Source organism: Siniperca chuatsi, linkage group LG24 (assembly GCF_020085105.1).
Source record: "Siniperca chuatsi isolate FFG_IHB_CAS linkage group LG24, ASM2008510v1, whole genome shotgun sequence".
NCBI lineage: Eukaryota > Metazoa > Chordata > Actinopteri > Centrarchiformes > Sinipercidae > Siniperca > Siniperca chuatsi.
Window position 1 is genome coordinate 1,535,810 of NC_058065.1, and position 20,789 is coordinate 1,556,598.

Consider the following 20,789-nt stretch of genomic DNA (forward strand, 5'->3'; position numbering starts at 1 on the left):
ACCACATCAGACCAGGTCTAGCTCAAAAACCACTGTGTTTAGGTTTGTCAAATCTAGACTATATTAACATGAAGACTCTGGAAACTCATTAAAACCACTTTTTAGACTCATGAAACCAGTATTATATATGTGAAACCAAGAAAAAAAAATTGCAATTTTACAGATTTTTCTACATCTAGACCACATTAGACCCGGTCTAGCTCAAAAACCACTGAACTAAGATTTGTCAAATCGTTTAACCTCAGAAAAAAAACTAACTTAGAAGACGTAACTTAGTTAATAACAATAAAAACACGAGTTCTTACCAACATCTTGTGGATCTAATGAGTCCGCTTCCATCTCCATCCGACAAGTTAGCCTGCTAGCACTAAGCTAGCTAGCTTAGCCGGCTCGCTAACAACAAGCGGGGAAACTATGAATCTAAACTTTAACCAGCAGCGAGGAAACGGCGGCACACTTCCACCTGAAGCTGGCTGCCTGAGCAGAGACATTAAGCGCAGTTAACTTCAGCGCCATTTCTATTAAATAACGTTAACGTTTTTAATTCATTCAACTAACGTTATTCGGACCAGTCGCTAGCTTACTCGCGTTGACGTTAGCTTCCCGAGGAACAAACGATGCTAACAACCGTAAGTCAGCCGCATTACGACATACACGACACCGGGACTGTTTTAAAAGGGTTTGGCCGTTTATTTATATTTTATTTGACGTTTAGCTAACAGTTTAACACCGTCTGCTACCATTCATATCCCACTTCGCGTTTGTGCTGATTTACATTGTCGTTTGGTCCACAACAGCCGCCGTAGCTATTAAACTCTGAATATTTCTCCCTGATTTCAGTTTTCCAGGTAGTTTTTCGGCTCTTAACCTTAATGTTCTCATCTGTACTACGAGAAACATTGTTTTGCCTTGTTGTTTGTACATAAACTGAAGTGTTGATTAGGGCTTCAAATAGATAGCGGTTTGCTGACAGCAGTCTGTCTGCCTGGGAGTCTAAGCTCAGGGCCCAAACACAACATCTTAAAAGCGCTTCGCTTTTTTTTTTGAATTGACCCACATCCACCACCGTACTGCAGTACCGGTTACGGAAATACAACATAAACAAACCTTCAACTGTTCATAACACTGCGTTTAAACTTAATAATAAAAAAAAACAATAACTTTATATAAACATTCGTGTGTCCGGAAACGTATCATGGATACGTACATGAAACATATACGGACCGTGGCCGACTCTACACTTTATTTATGTTAGCATGAAGGTGCTAACGTTAGCCACTTCCTGTATGGTTTTGTAACAGTGTAATAATGAACTTATGCAAGCTCAGCTGCGGAATCATCAACAACAGAGAGGTGAGGAGACTTAACGCTGCTCAGAAACATAAATTAAACCTTACAGACTGCTGCTGGTTGTATTTAAATCCGCCCAACACTGAGAACCACAGCTAAATGTTTAAAGGTAAATGTAATTTAGCCCTGCAGCTCCTCTAAGTGAGCTCTATTGGAAAACTCACTAATACCAAATATTAAGTGGAATATATATATATATATATATGTGTGTGTGTGTAGTCTTTAAAAAACTAATATTTTCACACCAATATGTTTTAAAAATCGTACATTTAATTTTTCCTACAAACCAATCTCTAATAAAAAAATATATACACATTACATTTTCTATTCAGAAACAATTCTACATTTATTTTATTTATTTTTAGTGATGTGAAAACTGTATTTGATCCGCTACAGAAAGCAGATGTGTCGGTGTGAAAAAGGAAAAGATACGGGCCAGTTTTTACTTTAAATCTCTTTATTTTACTAGTTTTTTTTGTCCATAAATACAAAAGTTGTGTTGAGGACAAACACATCAGAAAGCAGACGCCTTAAAGTCAGCTCAGACATCTTTAGTTTCTCCTTTATCCTTGGGACCAAATAAAGTTTGCAGAGTTGATATTTATCCACGTTTGAGGCAGTTTTGATGGACAAAAAATAAAAACACTCACAGTAAAACTAAATGAAAAGATCCTAGCTTCTAATTTTCAGTTAAATCATAATTTAACTTAGATCATTAGATCATAATTTCCTCTCAGAAAGTCTTAGTTTAGTCTTTGTTTCCACAATAAACTAAACTGGACTCGTCGTTTTGACGTATTTTAACATCCGTCTTGTGATGATGCGTTTCCGCCTCGCTGCTCAGGTGCGATGGCTCAGGTGCGGCGGCCGGTCGGCGAGGCGCTGTGGGCGATGTGTGCGGCCGACTCCGCGTCCATGCCGGTCCACTGGTACTACGACGTCGACGACATCAGGGCGGACTTCGGAGGCTGGATATCCGGCTTCAACTCGCCCAGAAGCAGACACCCGTCCAGCATCCTCAGCCTCTCCAACACCGGTAACCTGGAACTCTTTAACCAAGCTTCCTGGAAAGTCCTGGAAAGTCCTGGAAAACGTCCACAAATTCAGTGTTCATTTGCTGAATCCGTTCAACAGGAAGCGTTCACATTGACTCTGATCTTCCTGTTTGTTTGTTGCAGCCGGCAGCGGTCGGACTGCCGGGTCCTCCGGCGCCACGCGGCCCGACGTGGTCGGTAACGTGATCCTCCACGATAAACTGAACTTATGGAAGTCCTCCAAAGGCTCAGTCCACTATCATCAAGGTACTGCTGACTGGACTGCTGAGTACTGAGACTTATAACGGGGGGTCTGTGTTTGTGGTCTTCAGGTCTTCAGGGGTCTGTGTTTGTGGTCTTCAGGTCTTCAGGGGTCTGTGTTTGTGGTCTTCAGGTCTTCAAGGGTCTGTGTTTGTAGTCTTAAGGTCTTCAGTGGTCTGTGTTTGTGGTCTTCAGGTCTTCAGGGTCTGTGTTTGTGGTCTTCAGTGGTCTGTGTTTGTGGTCTTCAGGGGTCTGTGTTTGTGGTCTTCAGTGGTCTGAGTTTGTGGTCTTCAGTGGTCTGTGTTTGTGGTCTTCAGGTCTTCAGGCCGGTGACAACACCCTGAACGTCCTCTGTTCTCTCCGAGCGGCTCGTTCGCTCGTCGCCGGGCGTTTCAGCGACGTCTCTCAGCCGGACGCTCGAGCCGCCGTTCTGTCAGACTACGTCCACTTCCTGACCACGCCCGGCTCGCACCGCGACACCTACGCCGAGTCCTCCCACCGCTCCTTCTTCGCCTCCTGGCAGGACGGCAGGCCCACCTCGCCCCGTGAGGTAAAACCAGACTGTATGGCTGTAGTGTCCCCGACTCCGGCTAATCCAAACATGCGGATTGCCGCTTGGGTAAAACAAACGCACCCTGCTTTTACTGAATTCTCTGTTTTTCAGGTTCTGACGTTTGCAGAAAAACGCTCCAGGCAGCAGCTGAGCTCCTCATTCGCCGACAGCCAGCTGGACGCCATCGGCTGCCTTCCCATGATCCTCCCCTTCGTCCTGCTGTCCGCCTCGGCCAATGAGAAGCAAGCTGTGGGTGGCAAGCAGTTAACGTTTTGTTATCTTTGACCCCCTTGAACGTGTTAAAATATCCAAAAATATTGTTACGTTATGTCAATTCATGCAGATTAATTAATAATTTGAAAACGTTACTGAAGTCTTGTTTTCCTCTCGGACAGCTGCTGGAGCAACAAACAACATCGTAAACATCAAAAGAGGCGGTGACCTGTAAAATAAATACAATCAATCAATACGATAAGCTAGTTAAATAGAATAATAACGTATAAAAAAAGCAAAGTAAAGTTTCAAATCATTTTCAAAAGCTAAAACTTTGCAATAACTTTTAAATATTTACATTTATGTTCGTAGAAATCATCAAATTCTTTGTTCTGCATGAAAAATAACTCGTGAAAATGACAGTTTTGGTTAAAACAGCTAAATAATGTTTCCCCGAGGGTTTGGGTGGCATCCCGTTACAGTAAAAAGTGCAATATTTCCCTCTGAGAAGTAGAAAGTAGCATAAAATGAAAATACTCAAGTAAAGTACAAGTACCTCAAAACTGTACTTGAGTACATGTACTTAGTTACTTTGGTATCAGAGCGTCCTGTGCGACCTTTAACCTCCTCTGCCCTCAGGTTTCAGCGGCAGTAGAGTTTGTGAAGCTCACCCACCCCCACCCGAAGGTGCCCGAGTACGTGTCGATCTACAGCCGGGCGCTGCACGCCGTGCTGGGCGGAGCCAGCGTGCGCCAGCAGGCCGAGCACGCTCTGAGGAGGCTGGACACCTGGGACACCTGCCGGAGCTACAGCCGCAAGGCCGGCAGGTACGTCTGACGTTCGAAGAGGATCGACGTTCGGCTTTAACGCAGTGAACGGCAGGAAAAAACAGAACTAAATACATAAAAGTAGCATTAAAGGAAGAAATGAAAAAGATGTTATGTATATGTGGAACGTGTGAAAACGTAAAGGTGGAACAACGCAGAGAAACAGAAGAGTTTCAAAGAAAAAGTTCTCAAATGTTAAATGTTGAAACACAAGAAGCTGTTGTAGGAAACTCTGAGAAAGTCGTGCTGTCGGTAGCGACTGCGGTGAAGGTGATCCGGTTTTGTGTGAAGTCCTTACAACCTGACAAGCAGCGTAAATATCTACTAATATAATAGTTTCACAGAGATGAAACTGTGTTGTAGGTTTCCGGTGTCCTCCGAGGAACGGCTGAAGGTCCATCAGAGCGCTGTGAACTACCTCGGTCTGGCCTGCTACACTAAAGGTTCACAGACACGCCGCATGATCATTACAGGCAGCGCGGTGGAAGCTAACGAGCGCTAACAGTCACTCTCCTCTAACAGGCGCTCTGTCCAGCATGTTTTATCTGGCTCACGAGTTTCACGACGACCCCAGAGGAGGAATCCTGGCCAACACCAACTGTGGAGGTGCGTACGGAGGCTTTGTTGCGCATTTTTCATTTCCTGGATTTCAAAAAGCAGCAAAATGAACATTCGGTCTGGTTATGAGGTGTGGTTGAACATGTGTTTGGACTCGTTTGATCGTTTGCGTTCCAGGTGAGAACTGTAACCGCGGGGCGGCGCTGGGGGCCCTGCTGGGGGCGGGAGGGTCGTACGGCGGAGACGTCATCCCGCAGGAGTGGAAGGACGAACTGAGAGACGCCCAGGAGTTCATCCCCGACATCCTGAAGGAGATGCAGTAAGAGCAGCGCCGCCCCTGGAGGCGCGGAGGGGAACTGCAGCTTCAAAACGTTTGTCTTCCAAACGCAACAGTTAAATTTGGCTGTTTTTATTCCAGTTCATGTGTTTTATTTTTACATTTAATAATGGAAATATTATTTTCTTTTCCTTAATTAAGTTTTATCGGCACATTTTTTGTTGTTGTTGTTGTCGTCGTGTGGTTTGGACCGTTTGCATTGTAGAATAAAAAAACGTAAATTATCAGCAGGAAAAAGACCTTGGTGAAGGGCTTCAGCTGAGATATCTATTTATGCTTTTCCTGTTGTCTTATTCTTATTTTAAGGCCTGAAATGAACAAATGTCTGCTTTTTGCTCATAAAAAATAAAATGTGAACAGTTTGAACCGTTTCGATGTATTTGTTGAATATCCACCAGTTTGTTTGTTTTATCGTCTGTATTGTGCTTCAGTTTCGAAAGAGACCGTAAACTCCTTTCACGAAGACCATTTGGATGCTGTAAATTCAGATTTCTGTCACTTGGCACTCGTCTGATATAGTTTTTCCAACTAATTAAACGAGTTTAACGCTGTTGATTAATTTGACATGTTGTGTGGAGGCTAAAGTTTAACTGGGACTAGATTAACATCACAGGGAGGTGGGGAACGAAGTCTCGACTGCTCATCGTTCGGGACGGCGTTGTAACCCCGGTGAAGTGGCAGGATCAGACGTGGACGTTCGGCAGGACGAAGTGTAAAGCCTCCGCAGGGGGCGCTGGAGGCAGAGATACTGCCGGAGGTTCATTTGAGTCATCGCACTCCTCAGAGTCACAACTCAAATCTGAACTCACAGACACGAAACGCATACTGAACATCCGTTATCTCTGATGTCCATCCGGAATAAACGTCTCTACGCCCAAACAGCTGATTTGCCACAATCTGGCTCTCCTGATGGCCTTCATTGTTTCACGTCACCATGTTTGGGAACAAACGCGGTGACGTGTTTCAGTCTTTCAGATTAGCAGCCGCATGTTGGACTTCCTCCATTTTCACACGAAAGCCAGATTTCACAATGAGCTGATAAAATGCAGCAGAAGGAAAACAAGTTTAAATGATTTAAATGACAGGAGGACCAGCCAGTCCACAGAAACACAGGAGGCTGTAATAATTACTGGGGGGGGAGGGTTTTGCTTACACAAGGTTCAGCAAGTAATCAACAAGTTTAAAGTTTAGGGGGAAAAAAATCCTGATTGGTGCACGGAGGTACGTGACATCATCTTTTTCCAACCGCCCACTTCAAACCAGTGAGAAGAGAAAAACCCCAAACTCATGTGAAATAAGCAAAAACTGCTCTGACTTGGTGTTTTTATGCAGCAGCCAAGTGTCCGCAGTAAGAACCTGATCCGGGGTCTGTGGGCGCAGGACCGCAGTCAGTCCACGTCATATTTGTGTATATGTGTTAATGTGTGTGTTTGTGAAAGAGGGGTTTGTGTGTTTTTAGTGTGTTTCTGACCTTTGATCAGTTCAGAACAAACATGGCGTCCGTCGGCAGAGAAACGAAGCGACTCTTCTTCTTACGACTCCTCATCGCTTCTATCCCAGCATGCACTGGGCTTCCTGGAGGTCAGTCCTCTGTTTCTTTTCCTTCTTATACTCTTCATCGTCTTCTGGTTTCATCCTTCTTGGAAAATCAGACCTACAATAGTTCACTTTTGTCCACTGTGAAGTTCTGAGAGCGGCTTGTCAATCGGCTGTGCGTTTTGTTTCAAACATTACGACAGTTTTCACGCTAAAGTTACGCTAGCATGTTAACTGTCATGATGACGAGGTATTTTGGATTTCTTTTACTTAAAAAGGTCATAAAATATGTATGTATACATGTCCCTTTCCTTACTTGTTTTTATTTAGGTTAAATGTCATAACATTAGCACTACTGTTAGCATAGCTTGCTAGCTACATCCATGAAAAATAAGGACAAAAAAAGAATTATTTTCATTATCGATTCATCTGAAGTTTGTTTTCTCTGTTAATCGTTTGGTCAATAAAACATCAGAAAAATATCTGGTATATATCGTCATATACCGACCAACAGTCCAAAACCCCCAAATATTACATTTACTACAAGACCAAGAAAAGCAGCGAGTTCTCGCATCTGAGCACCTGGAAATGACAATTTATCGATTATCAAAATAATTACAGATTCATTTTCTTTCAATCGCCTAATCGTTGCAGCTGTAAATCGATCACATTAATTTTACAACAAACTGATCTTTACAGCAACCTTTATTCTGTAGTCCCTCTAGTGGCCACACTAGGTAACAGCACACCACAAGGTCCACGACTCATGTCTTCATTGAGCGAATGGAGATGAAGCTCAGGTGTCGTCATGTTTTTTATTCTTCTTTTGTATTTTTATATGAAGGAGGAGTGTTTGTGAGCAGACCTGAGGCCAGCGTTTTCCTGCGTCGCAGTCGTCGGGCCAACTTCCTGTTCGAGGAGCTGAGGAGGGGCAACGTGGAGCGAGAGTGTCTGGAGGAGAAATGCTCCTACGAGGAGGCCAAGGAGATCTTCGCCCTGCCACAGCAGCTGGTCAGTCCAGAGTCAACCTGACGATCCTCACGTGGTTTATACTCGTTAACGTTTTCGTCATTAATTTGTGTCGTCTCTCTCCCTTCAGGAAGTCTTCTGGCGGCTGTACACAGGTACTTGGGATTCAACTTGCCATGTGACGACCTTTAGTGACCGGTGACAGATTATTTTTGTACTGAACATCTCCAGTCAAGTGTTAAAATACTTCCTTAATTCTTTTTGCCACTTCCTGTTTGCAGCGGTGAATCACTGCCTGTCGTCTCCCTGTAAGAACGGAGCGACCTGTACTCGCCGGATCGACACCTACGCCTGCAAATGTCCGCCTGGTTTCCATGGACACAACTGTGACAAAGGTACGTCAACAGCAGAAACACTTCCACGAACGTTCATGATTGTTGTTGCAGTTGTTGCATTGACACAGTTGTGGTGTCCGTCTCTGACTCTACGCAGCACGTTTGACCTCCAATGGTTGTCGCTACAGAAACGGAGGATGCGAACATTTCTGCAGAGAGTTTCCGGATCGTTCTCACATCTGTTTCTGCGCTCCAGGCTACAATATCGATCGGGACAACAGCACCTGCCTGCCTCAAAGTCAGAGCTCTTTTACAGACAGCTGATTTGCACAAGTTAAAAATAAACCCGAAGGACATTTGATACAACATACAAGACGAGTAGACTGTTGCTAAGGTTGCATTTCCGTTTTGACAGTTTTTAACTTTTCCAAACAGAGGAACAAGCTTTCTTCTGTGGTGATTCTGGGTATTAGCAAACACCCAGAATATACATAGCAACCAACCCCTAGCAACCACCTGGCAACACCCATGCAATCAACTTGAACACCATAACAACCACTTTATTTATATGTCCTAGTAAAAATCAGCAACCACATAGCAACCACCTAGAAACGCACCAGAAACCAAACACCATAGCCAAACCCTTAGAATATATAAGCGAACAAGCAGCAACAAGCAATCCCTGGGATGAGCACCAAGCTAACTTAAATTTTCTTCAGTAACGTTCTAGTTTTCATTGTGGTCCAGAGGTCCAGATTTGTATGTGCAATACGACTACAATCTGATCATCCAAACATTTTCTGAGATTTTTTTGTGTCTCTGGTCCAGATGTTGTGTCCTGCGGAAGACCTCTGATGCTCTTAACCCCCAAGGTCATTAACGGGCACATCTGCCCCAGAGGACGCTGTCCATGGCAGGCAAGTTTTTGAACATATTATCTTAACTTGAAGGAGAGCAAACATTTCCAGTATAGTTCATATATTTATAGAATAAAGTATTAAATGTTCCACCACAATACTTAAAGGCTCAGTTCTCCCAAATGACAAAATAATCTACATATTTTCTCACTCCCTAGTGGTGTCTACCCGTGTAGACATCCTGGGTTTTATGTGCCCAGTTATCCACCTCAGAAACGTATGTCAACACCTCAATAAAAATACAGATGAATAGAAGTTTGTTTGTGGTGCTCAAAGCTTTGAAAATGGAGATTTGAAATTTCCTGTTTATAATGCAGTTTGTTTTCAGGATTAATATTCTCCCGATTAATCTAATCCTTATGCATCCTGTAAATTTGACACTCCTGTCCAAATTATGGACCCTTGTAATTGAGAATGACTTGAAATGATAACATTGCCTCTCTGCTCAGGCTCTGCTAACTGAAAATCATGTTTATACCTGCGGAGCGATTGTCCTGTCAGATCAGTGGATTTTAACTGCAGCTCACTGTGTTTGGAGAAAACCTGCCGCCATCTTCCATGTCACTGTGGGTAAGAACTTTTCTTGGTTTCTTCATGGTACACTTTTAGTTTTTTCCCGTTTTTTTTGTCTTTTCAATCTTTTATATCTCCTCTACCTTCAACGTTTTTTGAATCTACGGGGATGATTTAAAAAAAAAAGTAGAATAAATCTTTTTTGGGAACTTTTAGGGCTCTGTAATATTCTGCCTTTTCTACTTGTCATCATCTTTGACAATTTCAAATTCAACTTATATTTCTTTGCCTTTTTTACGGCGGCCAACAGTGCAGAACGCACCGCAACTTAAGAAAACACAAGCGAATGAAGAAAGCAACTTTACCACTTTGACAACACATACGTCACATTTAAAATTTGACAACACATACATGGCATAAAGAACCACGTTAAAAATGTAGAGGAAATGCGTTTCTGAGGGGTGGTAAAAATTTAACTATATATTGTTAGATAATTGTCGAACATGGTTAACAAGTGGTCAACTTCAGAAAATCAGTGTGGGCACATTTTTTATGCCACGTATGTGTTGTCAAATTGGTGAATGTACTCCTCAATTTTCTAGTAATTTCTTTATTTTTAAATGTGATGTTGGAGAGTTAAAGATGCATCAATACATCACTTTACTTAACACATACAATCATAACTTGCACGGACACTGCATGGATTATTATAGCATACTATGAGTCCTTACTACAGTTGACTGTTGAGGCGTGTATAGGTAGTCATCATGTATTATAAGTCCCACCAGTCAACATCTAGTTTATAACTAGTCAAGAGCATCCATAAGACCCTTGAACTCATAATTCATTATAAGTCACATCTATAATATTTTATGACTGTTGATATAATTCACTATGAATGCACCCATAATGCACTATAAATGTGGTCTTCATAGAAAGTGTTACCAAGATATAATCTTCATTTGCTTGAGTTTTGTCCATTTGCGTGTGTTTTCTTTAGTGGCAGTGCATTATCATATTTTTCTGTCTGCGGCATTCATTTGAATTTGATTTGAAAGGCAAAAATAATGAATTGGAAGGAACTAATTAAGTGGGAAACTTGGAAGGGTAAAATCCTGGTTAAAATGTGTAAGTAATTGTAATAATAATTTTATTTAATTTAGTTTTGACTTGGGAGTGATTTTATCGATGGTGATATGGATTTTACGTGTGTTGGATGTGTTGGTAGCATGATGTTGCCCAGGACATCACAGGAATAAGTTTTGGACCATTGAGTTGCCATTTTTGTAGTTGTGTGTGATTTGTTGTTGTCCTTCTCATAATGTCAGATAAACTAAACTAAAGGGAGGTTGGAATTAAATTAAAGGAAGGAAATTAATATATGACCAATCTGAGGGAATGATTAATCAGAACTCTCCTGACACCTACTGGGCTCAGTATGAAAGAAAATGAGAAGTTATTATTTTTCATTCTGTTATTAATTTGATTTAAAATGTAAAAGTGCTGTCCCTGTAAAGGTGAACACGACCGAGAAGAGGATGAGAAGTCTGAGCAGAAGCGGCGGGTGGTCAAAGTGGTGATCCACCAGGGCTACAACGTGTCCAGCTCTGACAGTGACCTGGCCTTGCTGAAGCTTTACCGCCCAGTGAAACTGGGACTGTACGTGGTTCCCATTTGCCTTCCCGCCAAGAACAGCTCCTTCAGCCGAACACTGGCGACCATCCGTCACTCCACCGTGTCTGGTTGGGGCCGCCTGTCGCAGTTCGGTCCCCCAGCCAGATTCCTCCAGCGGCTGGTGCTGCCGAGGGTCCCTCTGCAGGAGTGCCGCCTCCACACCAAGCTCAACATCACCAGGAACATGATCTGCGCCGGGCTGAAGACCGGCGGCAAAGACGCCTGCGAAGGTGACAGCGGCGGCCCTCTGGTGACGCACTACAAGAAAACCTGGTTCCTGACAGGTGTTGTGAGCTGGGGAAAAGGGTGCGGCAATGAAAACATGTACGGCGTCTACACCAAAGTCAGCAACTTCCTGGACTGGATCGAGGATATCATGTCCACTGGCTGAAACTGGTCGGGTCAATACTGGGGATGTGACGGTTCTAAACCGAAACAATGAACAAAAAGATAATGTTAGGAAGTTAGAGTAGAATATAGTGTAGAGCACAATACAATATTAGAAACATAACAAGAGTCGTCTTTATAGAATAGTGAAGTGGGAGGAGCTATTTTAATAAATGTCCCATAAATTTATCTCATAGACAATATTACTCGACTCACAGTTGGAGCTCTTCTACGGTTTGGATCAGCGTGAAACCTGATTAAATCATCAGTACATCAGACTAACGACAGCGTTAGAAAGGCGTTTTAATAAAAAAATTGAAGGTATTGAAGGACATAAAAACTGAGGTAGAAGTTAACTACGTATGTCACCGCTAACGCCGGGAGAAAGCTAAAGATCACGGTGTTGATAAAACTGTAAACACAATCTGCAGCTTAAATCAGTTCAGTTTTAAATTTTGGTTCATTTTTGGATGAATTCAGCAACTATAGCGACATGTTTTGTTCTCAAGCATTTTGAATTCACTAGCGCTTTGATTTGCGCTTCTGACTGGCTTCTTCTCCATGGCAACACCAAATGAGGCTCATGGGTATGGTAGTGTTTTAAGCTGTCCGCCAATATGAGGGACAAAATCTGTAAAGTAAAAGTGTAAATAATTCAAACTGGTGGTCAGAACATGAACCTATATGATGTTAACTTTATCCAGGATAGTCCTGTGTTTCAATGTTAAGTAACAACAAAACACAGCAGCTCCTCTCACTTAGCAACTCTATTGTCAACGTGTAGCAATCTGCCACTTTTGAAGAGTACTGAATTCATTATCAAGCAAACCATCAATAAAGACACAGGGATAATAAGCTTCTAGTGCATATTCAGTCCAGAATCCCCAAGAATTAAGTTAACTTTGGACGATTCTGCAAGTCACGATTGACGTCCAGTACCAATGCAGGAAGTCGTGTGTGCTTTATGTAGAGAGGTGGAAAGTAAAGGTCAGGTTATACTCGAAATGAGCTAGTTCATACGACACTCGAAGGCGGGGTTGCTGTCATGGAGAGGGACGAGACGCAATAATCATTTACGTATGGTGATAGCGGAAATAGAAATAGTTGTGTAAAGAATTAAAATAGAGAGCGTCAGAGAGAAGTTCAAACCCTGCCAACTTTCTCACCTCCACACAGCGGACCAATCACAGATTAAAGTGCGCGTGAGTGTCAGATTGTCAGTTTCGGAAAGTTACAAAAATTGTTGGACGGCCATGCAAGTATTGTAGAACGGCAAAAAGAAACGTAGACGTAGTTTTGCGGAATCGTCCACTATAAACCACGATCATTATGTTTGGCAACAGGGTTGCTGTATATTCTGTTTCAACAACGATGAACACCAATAAAAACATGTTCATGATCTCTACTTACACAAATGTTGGTGATTTTGTAATTTCATTTTTTCTCGTCAGATTCATAGTCAAAGTTAAAAGTGTCCTTGGCTCATCATACATAATCTAAAGGGATTATTTTACTTTGTGTGATTCTTCTTGTAAAACAAATAAAAAAAGTGAAAATAAAGACAAAGTGATTGACTCAAACTTTCTGATACTGTGTTGATGTTAATTGATATTTTTTTTTTTGTTTTTCACCTAACCAATCAGTAGTGACTGACGTATCCATTTAACATCATTTTCATTTGACACAGAAGTTGGTACATTAATTTAATGTTTGTCACATTGACTGAAGAACTATGTTGATTTAAGAGATGTTATTTCTGTAAGTTGACTTTTAACCTGTATAGCTTGTCGTGTGAGGTTTAAAAATGACTGTGTCTTGACAACATAGCACTATATCCATTAAATTTGTCAAGTACCTTGAATGTCGGACTTTGGTTGACATGAGGCGTCCATGTTTTTTAGGCACTGTTGGATATTTCAAAGCTTTTAGAAAAAATTGAGTTTCTAAGTCGTAATTATAACTTGGATGTTAATGTGAACAATATTTACAAGTCGGAAACTGTCTGAAGTTACGATAACTCACATATTACATAAATGCAGCATTAACACCACACCTATTTTAGTTGCTAAAACAACTGACATGAGATCCTAAATGTAACATTGCGAAAGGTGTAGTTCTTCAGTTTTGACGCTGCTAGCTAGCGGTTTCCTCCTGCTCCCAGTCTTTGTGCTAAGCTAGGCTAAACATCGCCACAGTTTTTGCCTCTCATGTCTTATCATTACATTCATGTCAGAGAGCTAAGCATAATTTTTTCTGAAAAATACTTTTATTCAGATAGACAGAAGAGTTGTTGGAGTTCTACAAATACCTTCAAAGCAGGACTTTCTCATTACATATTGATGGCAGCAATCAGTTTGTACGGGTCACATTTTGGCAGACAGGGTATTTCCATTGGGAACATGTGATCAGTGGTGGAGGGTGGAAAAGACTTTGCACCATTGGGTCAACAAAGAAGCAGCACAGCACCTAACTTTCTGATGAAATCAACTATGTGGCTGAGAGCCTTCTTCACCCTCATCTTCAGCTTCTCCAGCTGCCAGGTGGCGTCAGGTGAGGAAACCAAAGTCAAAATGTCAGACTGCAGTAGAAGTAAACTCCACGTAAAATTGTGTCTTTACTTTGCTTTAAAAAGTGAATTGTTTATCTTTGCCATGTTAGTCACTGAGGATGAAGACGCAAAGTAAAGAGTCTACAGCCACGCTAGCAGCTCTGTGAGGCTGTGCTTACACTGTGCTGCTTTGAAAGAAATGCTAATATCAGCATGCTGACATGCTCACAATGTCAATGCTAAAATGTTGATGTTCAGCAGATAGTGTTTACCACGTTCATCTTAGTTTAGTGTATCATTAATAATTAGCACAACACACAAAGTGCAGCGGGCTGATGCGAATGTCATCAGTGTTGCAGGTATTTGGTTATAAACCAAAGTATTGGACCAATTAAAATTTTGACTTGATGATCTGAATATTCATTTAAAATTAGCGTTACATTCGGATGAAAAGTTGAGTAATGTCTGTGCAACGTGTGCCAATTCACCCGGTAGTTGCTGAGATGTTTCAGATGAAACTAAAAATATCGAACTCATGGTAGAGAAAAAGTGAGGGAATCACCAAAGTCATGAGGATTCATTTAGGTCTGTACCAAATTTCTTGGCAATCCATCCAATATTTGTCGAGGTATTTTAGTTTGGATCAAACGTTGGCATCTGTAATACACCACTACGATGACTAAAACAAAATTTTAATCTAAAGCATTCTGTTGAACTCTTCCTTCCTTCAGTCTTTCTGGATCCAGATCGAGCCCATGGCGTCCTGGTCCGGACTCGAAGGTATAACTCGGGCTGGTTTGAGGAGCTGCAGATGGGAGATCTGAAGAGGGAGTGTCTGGAGGAGAAATGCTCCTATGAGGAGGCCCGGGAGGTGTTCGAACACAACGAGGCCACGGTCAGACTTGTCTTCTTTTTGCTGCAAACCAAACACGGTTTCTTTCATTTTGGAAATGAATAATAATGTCTCTCTGTGCGACATTTCTGTTTCCTCAGGATGAATTCTGGAAATTATACAACCGTAAGCAACCACCCATTTTTTCCAACTATTGTTTCAATCTCATACCAGTATAAAATCTCATGATCTGACGGAGGGCCATGCTAGCTGCTAACAAAGGATGATAGTCCCAACACTGATCCAGGATCGTTTAGCAGAACTCTTTAACTTTTGAGTCGTGAGTCAGTGAATACGGAAATGCAGCCTCATTGGAGGCGGGCAATATTATTAGCAACCTGAGGCGGGTGTAAAGTAAAAAACAAAACAAAAACGCAAATTACCCTTACCGAGAAAGGTCTCTTCCACTGTTGAGTTCAGATTTAGTTTTTTGTGGAGAGATTTTATATTAATGCCTTTTTTTCATGTTACAATTATATCATTATCGTTAGTTTTAATGTCTGTCTAAAAGTTGGATTTTTGCCTTTGCTTTTATCGTAAAAGCATGCAAAAATTCAAAACAGAGTGAACTGCACTCATTGGATCACCCTGTATAAATAAAGGTTGAATGAACAAATGAAAGTCAATACAATCCATGATCTGGATCATTTTAAATTAAGTAAATAAAGTTCTGGAGCAAACAGTACTAGTGAGAGCTTTTTAATAAGGTGTGGCAATAAAATACAAACCATGTTGTTGATGTAAGCTAAAAACATTGCCTACCACCCGTGAGTTTATGTTTTCAGCTGCCTAGTAACTTAAATAATGGAGACCGTGATCCAGTACCATGATTCATAGTTTGTAGTTCTCAAACTGCTGCATGAGCCTCAAGTCACTATTTTAAACTGCTGACAGCAGAAACACAATATCAGTGATACTATGTGATCCATGGCACCGAAACATGAAATCATCCTGTAGTCCCTGACAGCTGTAAGTCGGATCCCTGTCTGAACGGAGGCAGCTGCTCCACCCAGGGTTCGACCTACACCTGCTACTGCCTGCCACAGTTCAGCGGACTCAACTGCGAGCTTGGTGAGCAAAATACAAAAACTTTCCTAATACCTAATAATCCTTATGTAGCGCTGATACATTGGTGTATTTTGTTTGGCATATTTACTTACATTTTAGAAAAGGGATAAAAATGTTTGTATTCTAAAACTGAAGGTATCTGTTGGCACTGGATACTCAGATATTGTATAAGTGAACAAACAGTGAGCGACCAAATGTGTGACTTTCGTATTTGTTTTGTGGTGAACTAAACTATTTCCAACATGAACATATTGTTGTTTTTAGAGTACTTGGCCGTCCCTGACACCTGCCTGCTAGAGAACGGAGGCTGTGAGCATTTCTGTGATGAAGAGGAGGGAGTACGAAGACCAAACTGCTCATGTGCAGAAGGCTACTTCCTGGACAGTGATGGGCGGAGCTGCGTAGCAAAAGGTGGGAGGACGATTTGATACATTCATACGAAAAATGGAAATATCAAAATACCAGCTTCAGGATGCACACACACATCTATATATTCTTTGCAGGTGCAATCAATAATCTATCTTGTTCCCAGTTCTTCTTTTTCCATTTCTGTGTTTTATTCTTGCAGATTAGAAAATATTCTCAGACTCTGAGATTCTCAGTTTCTTCTGCAAAACCATTTCGGCCGTGAAAAGAAAAAATATATGAAATGTTAGGAATGACAAAATACTCATGGTTAGTCAAAATTATGAGGTATGATGTCACAGTTATGAAATAATAAGTCAAACTTTTGACTAACTATATCATTGTTTAACTTTGTAATCCTAAATTTTGACTTAATATCTCTTAATTTTTTACTTTTTTATGACACATATCATAATTAACTTATAAAGTCAGAATTCTGTCATTGAATCTTTTACTTAGTATCTAACTTACCATGAGTACTTTTTAAAAGTGTATAGTCATTTTTACTTAAAAAGTCCAATTTTGATTTAGTAACTCTTATAGACTTAATATTTTATACATCTGACTTTAAAAACATGCAACATTTTCACTCATCTCTTAATTTTGATTAGCTATGAGTTTTATTGGAAATTTCTTAACTTTCCATCCATTTTTTCTTTACCTGGCGGAAATGGTCTTCCACAGTTTTCAGATGGTAAATGCTGCAGGAAATACAGGTCAGTTCAGACAAAAAATTATGTTTTTGAGTCAATCTGACTGAAACAGGAGTCTGCTGGTCTTTAAAAATCTTCAAACGTATTATTTGAACATATAAGCGCTTAATTTTAACAGAAACATCTGGTTCAATGTCTCTTTTTTCCGAATTAGTTGATGCCTTTGCAGAAAACCCCCTCCCCCTCTACAGGGCCCTAATAACTGACTTTTAGACTCACTGCTACACTGAACTGTTGGGACCAGGCCTGTTTTAGAGTAGATAAACCAAACTAACCTCACACTGACCTGACTAATGAACTTTGTGTTTAGTTTGTCCAATAAACATTCTAAATCAGTCCTAAATTTTTAAACTTAACTTTAAATATATTGCAAAATCACAAGCTGTGACCAAGTGGCAGCATCTAAATGCAGAACAAAAGTGGTCCGAGTATTGATCCCTGTGGCACACCACATTTGTCCTTAGAAAGGGAGAAAACAATTTTATAAAATACACTTATGCTTAACACTTAATGTTCTGTCAAAGTACCGTAAAAAAAAATCAGCTTCATATTCTGCTGGTTCATTAGAAAAATAACGTTAACGATATCTATTTTCTTGTGGTTTCAGAGTTGGTAGTGTGCGGCATGGTCCCCATCCTGCAGGGACAAAACAAAGCCAAGCAGCTCGACTCTCGAGCTCGAATCGTCGGGGGAACAGAGTGCCCCAAAGGTGAATGCCCTTGGCAGGTACGCTAAAGTTAAAGGGACAGTTCACCCATGTAGTGTGTGTTTTCAGTACAGCTTAGCCTTGGCTCTCATTCATTTTTAACTCCAGTGGGTTTTCAGGACGTATCAGAGAATCGTGAAATTACTTTACTGGACTCTAACTTAAGTTTCCAAAGATAACAAATATGTCAAATGTTTTGTTTTGTTGTAGCAATGTTGCTAAATGCTGAACAGTTTCTCCAAAATCAGAACAGTAATAAGGTCAAAGTAAGTTCCAGGAACATTAGGAAACATAAAAACAGGGACCGCTACAGAATTAAATTACAAAATGAGCCAGGAGATAAATGATTTAATAGTTAATGAAGCTGGTAGTAAATCTTTACTTTAATTGCTCATAATATGCAAGTAACACCATGTTTTGTATGTTTGGTGATTGTTCTTCATGTTTTTTCATCCTAATAGAAAAGGAAGTGGAGAAGTGAAATACAAATGTTACTGTTCGTTTTTAAGGTTTTGCTGGTGTATAAAGGCAAAGGTTTCTGTGGAGGAGTGATTTATAAACCCACATGGATCCTCACAGCATCTCACTGCCTGGAGAAAACTGAAGCTCAGTTCCTGAAGGTGGTCGCAGGTACAAATCCCTACGCTAGCAGTGTTCAAATAAAGATAATTTTTCTTAGTGTCACTATGTGTGCAATGAGATAACTTCTGTTATGAATTGGCGCTATATAAATAAAATTGAATTGAATTGGCGAAAGACAAGCAATGAGCATTTTTGTGGTGTTAAGTTACATAATTTATTCCTGTCTTATTCTAAAAGTGTGTTCAGACTGAATGTGAAGTGAAGTTTAGCTACAGCGAACATCCAACCTGACTGTACAGACGTTAGCTGTAGCTAGCGAGTAACATATACGACTGTGTTTGTGTTTATGTTTATGTGAAAGTTTAGATTCTAAATGATCTCAAAACTCATCAGGAACTCCAGTTACTTTCCTTCATTTTGTCTCTTTCTTTTATTTACTACCCCTAGCTTTGGGATAGTAAATAAATACTTTGGGAAGTTGCACGGACGCGTTTTCACCTAATTCATGTTGCCCCGGGGAGAATCTTTTTGGGACTGCACAAAGTCTAAACTTTGCTTCACATTCAGTCTAAACTCACCTTAGTAGGTTGGAGTAAATTTGATTGGAGGGAAACCCTTTTCTCTGTTCACCCTGCTCTTTGTCTGTCAGGCGAGCACAACACGGAGGTGAACGAGGGCACGGAGCAGCTCATCCAGGTTGCTGAGATCATCATGCACGAGAACTATGTGACAAGCACTGCCGACAACGACATCGCCCTTCTTCGCCTGGCGTCGCCCATCGTCTACACGCCGTACGCCGTGCCGGCCTGCCTGCCGACACGACCGCTGGCTGAGCGCAACCTCTGGGCCGTCAGCACGCACATGGTGAGCGGCTGGGGGAGGAGGGGTGAGAACGGACCCACCTCACACCTCCTGCGGCGGCTGAAGGTACCACGGATCCGGACGCAGCAGTGTGTGGAGGAGAGTGGTGTGGTGCTCACTAAGAACATGTTCTGTGCCGGATACATCGAGGGCCAGCAGGACTCGTGTAAAGGCGACAGTGGCGGGCCCCTGGTGACAGAGTACAAGAAGACGGTGTTCCTGCTGGGGATCGTCAGCTGGGGGAAGGGCTGCGCCCGACCGGGCAACTACGGCATCTACACCCGGGTGTCTAACTACCTGGAGTGGATCCACAACCGAACAGCGATACCAAATCAGCCGACGAACAGCACCAAGGCTTCGTTACACAACCTGACAACCTGAGAGTTCATGCAAGGGCATATCAACACGCGTCAACAGATTCTGTAGTTTTTATGTTTATAATTTACTGTACTCAAACAGCGGTAAAGTAGCAGCAGGTTGAGTAAAATAATTCTGATGTAAATTGGTTTAAATTGTAAAAAGTCATTTGAAAATGCAGTCAGGACTCATTTGAAGTTTTCTTGATGTGCAGATTTTTGTTGGTGTCTTCACTCTAACCTGAAAGTTTTACTCTTCATTTTAACATGATTAAACTCTAAATATATTATGGTATATATACCATAAAACACTGCTTCAACACACTAGTAAGGACGTTAGTCTAGATGAATAGTTAGTCAAACAAGCCGAAAACTGATAAAAACTACAACTGCTTAATTAGCAAGTGTGATTAGCTAGCTTACTAGCTCATTAGCTATTATCTAGTTAGCTAGATTAGAACCTGTAGCTTGTGCTAATGTTGCATTATGTGTGACGGGAGGTAGTGACGGGACAGATTTTCAGACGGTTGTGTGAAAGTTGGTCGTGTGAAGGTCAAAAAATACTTTGCCTTGGCTATATAACACAATATCAATTACATTTACGTTACCTGACGCATTTCATTGTCCTTAATATTTCAGGCACTTCTCTATTATTTAGCACTATTATTTACAACTTGGAGATTCAAAACTGGTAATTACTGTTATTGTCTCACGACATTAATATAACATAATGTGATGGTTTACATCTGCTTAAATATTGACGTCACGTTGAGGTGTCTTCTGATAAAGTACGTAAACTATGCTTCAGTAAATTTTATATTAATTATATTAATGTGTCCTATATTTCTATGAATAAAAAACCTAAAATAAGTTTTTTTATTGTGTGTCAGGCTTTGTGTCAGTTAATTAGCTGATCAGCAGCTGATTATATAATTGATAATTTATTAATTTGTTCTGATCATCAATTAATAATTTAACCAAAGGAAAAATGCCTATCGTTTGCTGATTTACTCCAGTACTGTACTTGATCTAAGTGCAATTGAGGTTATTATACTTGAATATTTTGTTTTATGCTACTTTACACTTCTAGTCCACTCCAAGATTTTACATAAAAAAACAAATGGTGAGTTTATAAAAACCTGCAGTTAATCTGTTAGTCAATAGAAACTAAAAATGCAGGACAGAGGGCAGATG

At 41.0% G+C, this 20,789-nt stretch overlaps 4 protein-coding genes across 9 annotated transcripts in view; 3 read left to right on the forward strand and 1 right to left on the reverse strand.

Moving 5' to 3' along the window:
* Positions 1-777, reverse strand: part of setdb2 (SET domain bifurcated histone lysine methyltransferase 2) — a 6,293-nt gene extending 5,516 nt beyond the window's left edge. Inside the window, exon 1 of one of the 3 annotated variants that reach the window (XM_044187544.1) lies at positions 306-777. In XM_044187544.1, coding sequence (XP_044043479.1) covers positions 306-345 — 40 coding nt within the window. In that variant the 5' untranslated portion in view covers positions 346-777. The remainder of the gene's footprint in view (positions 1-305) is intronic. The other 2 variants (XM_044187546.1, XM_044187545.1) reach the window with 2 other exon arrangements.
* The window catches only part of LOC122871957, a 5,739-nt gene extending 244 nt beyond the window's left edge, over positions 1-5,495 (forward strand). The window contains exons 1-9 of one of the 4 annotated variants that reach the window (XM_044187595.1): positions 1-42; positions 2,195-2,386; positions 2,529-2,651; positions 2,963-3,195; positions 3,310-3,447; positions 4,051-4,238; positions 4,602-4,681; positions 4,761-4,844; positions 4,974-5,495. The exon at positions 1-42 is cut by the window's left edge and continues 242 nt beyond it. In XM_044187595.1, the coding sequence (XP_044043530.1) occupies positions 1-42; positions 2,195-2,386; positions 2,529-2,651; positions 2,963-3,195; positions 3,310-3,447; positions 4,051-4,238; positions 4,602-4,681; positions 4,761-4,844; positions 4,974-5,119 (1,226 nt within the window). In that variant the 3' untranslated portion in view covers positions 5,120-5,495. Of the gene's footprint in view, positions 43-1,123; positions 1,460-2,194; positions 2,387-2,528; positions 2,652-2,962; positions 3,196-3,309; positions 3,448-4,050; positions 4,239-4,601; positions 4,682-4,760; positions 4,845-4,973 lie in introns of those variants that run through there. The other 3 variants (XM_044187596.1, XM_044187597.1, XM_044187598.1) reach the window with 3 other exon arrangements.
* Positions 5,496-6,404: 909 nt separating this feature from the next.
* f7l (coagulation factor VII, like) lies at positions 6,405-13,044 on the forward strand. Its single transcript, XM_044187592.1, has 8 exons — positions 6,405-6,714; positions 7,514-7,680; positions 7,769-7,793; positions 7,920-8,033; positions 8,131-8,271; positions 8,802-8,890; positions 9,340-9,460; positions 10,921-13,044. Exons 1-8 carry the CDS (start codon positions 6,627-6,629, stop codon positions 11,466-11,468), a joined length of 1,293 nt encoding a protein of 430 aa, XP_044043527.1. The 5' UTR covers positions 6,405-6,626; the 3' UTR covers positions 11,469-13,044.
* An 812-nt stretch (positions 13,045-13,856) lies between these two features.
* f7 (coagulation factor VII) lies at positions 13,857-20,465 on the forward strand. Its single transcript, XM_044187582.1, has 8 exons — positions 13,857-14,014; positions 14,744-14,907; positions 15,006-15,030; positions 15,862-15,975; positions 16,237-16,383; positions 17,698-17,816; positions 18,306-18,426; positions 19,028-20,465. The coding sequence occupies exons 1-8, from the start codon at positions 13,942-13,944 to the stop codon at positions 19,618-19,620; spliced, it is 1,356 nt and encodes a 451-aa protein (XP_044043517.1). The 5' UTR covers positions 13,857-13,941; the 3' UTR covers positions 19,621-20,465.
* The last annotated feature ends 324 nt before the right edge of the window (positions 20,466-20,789 follow it).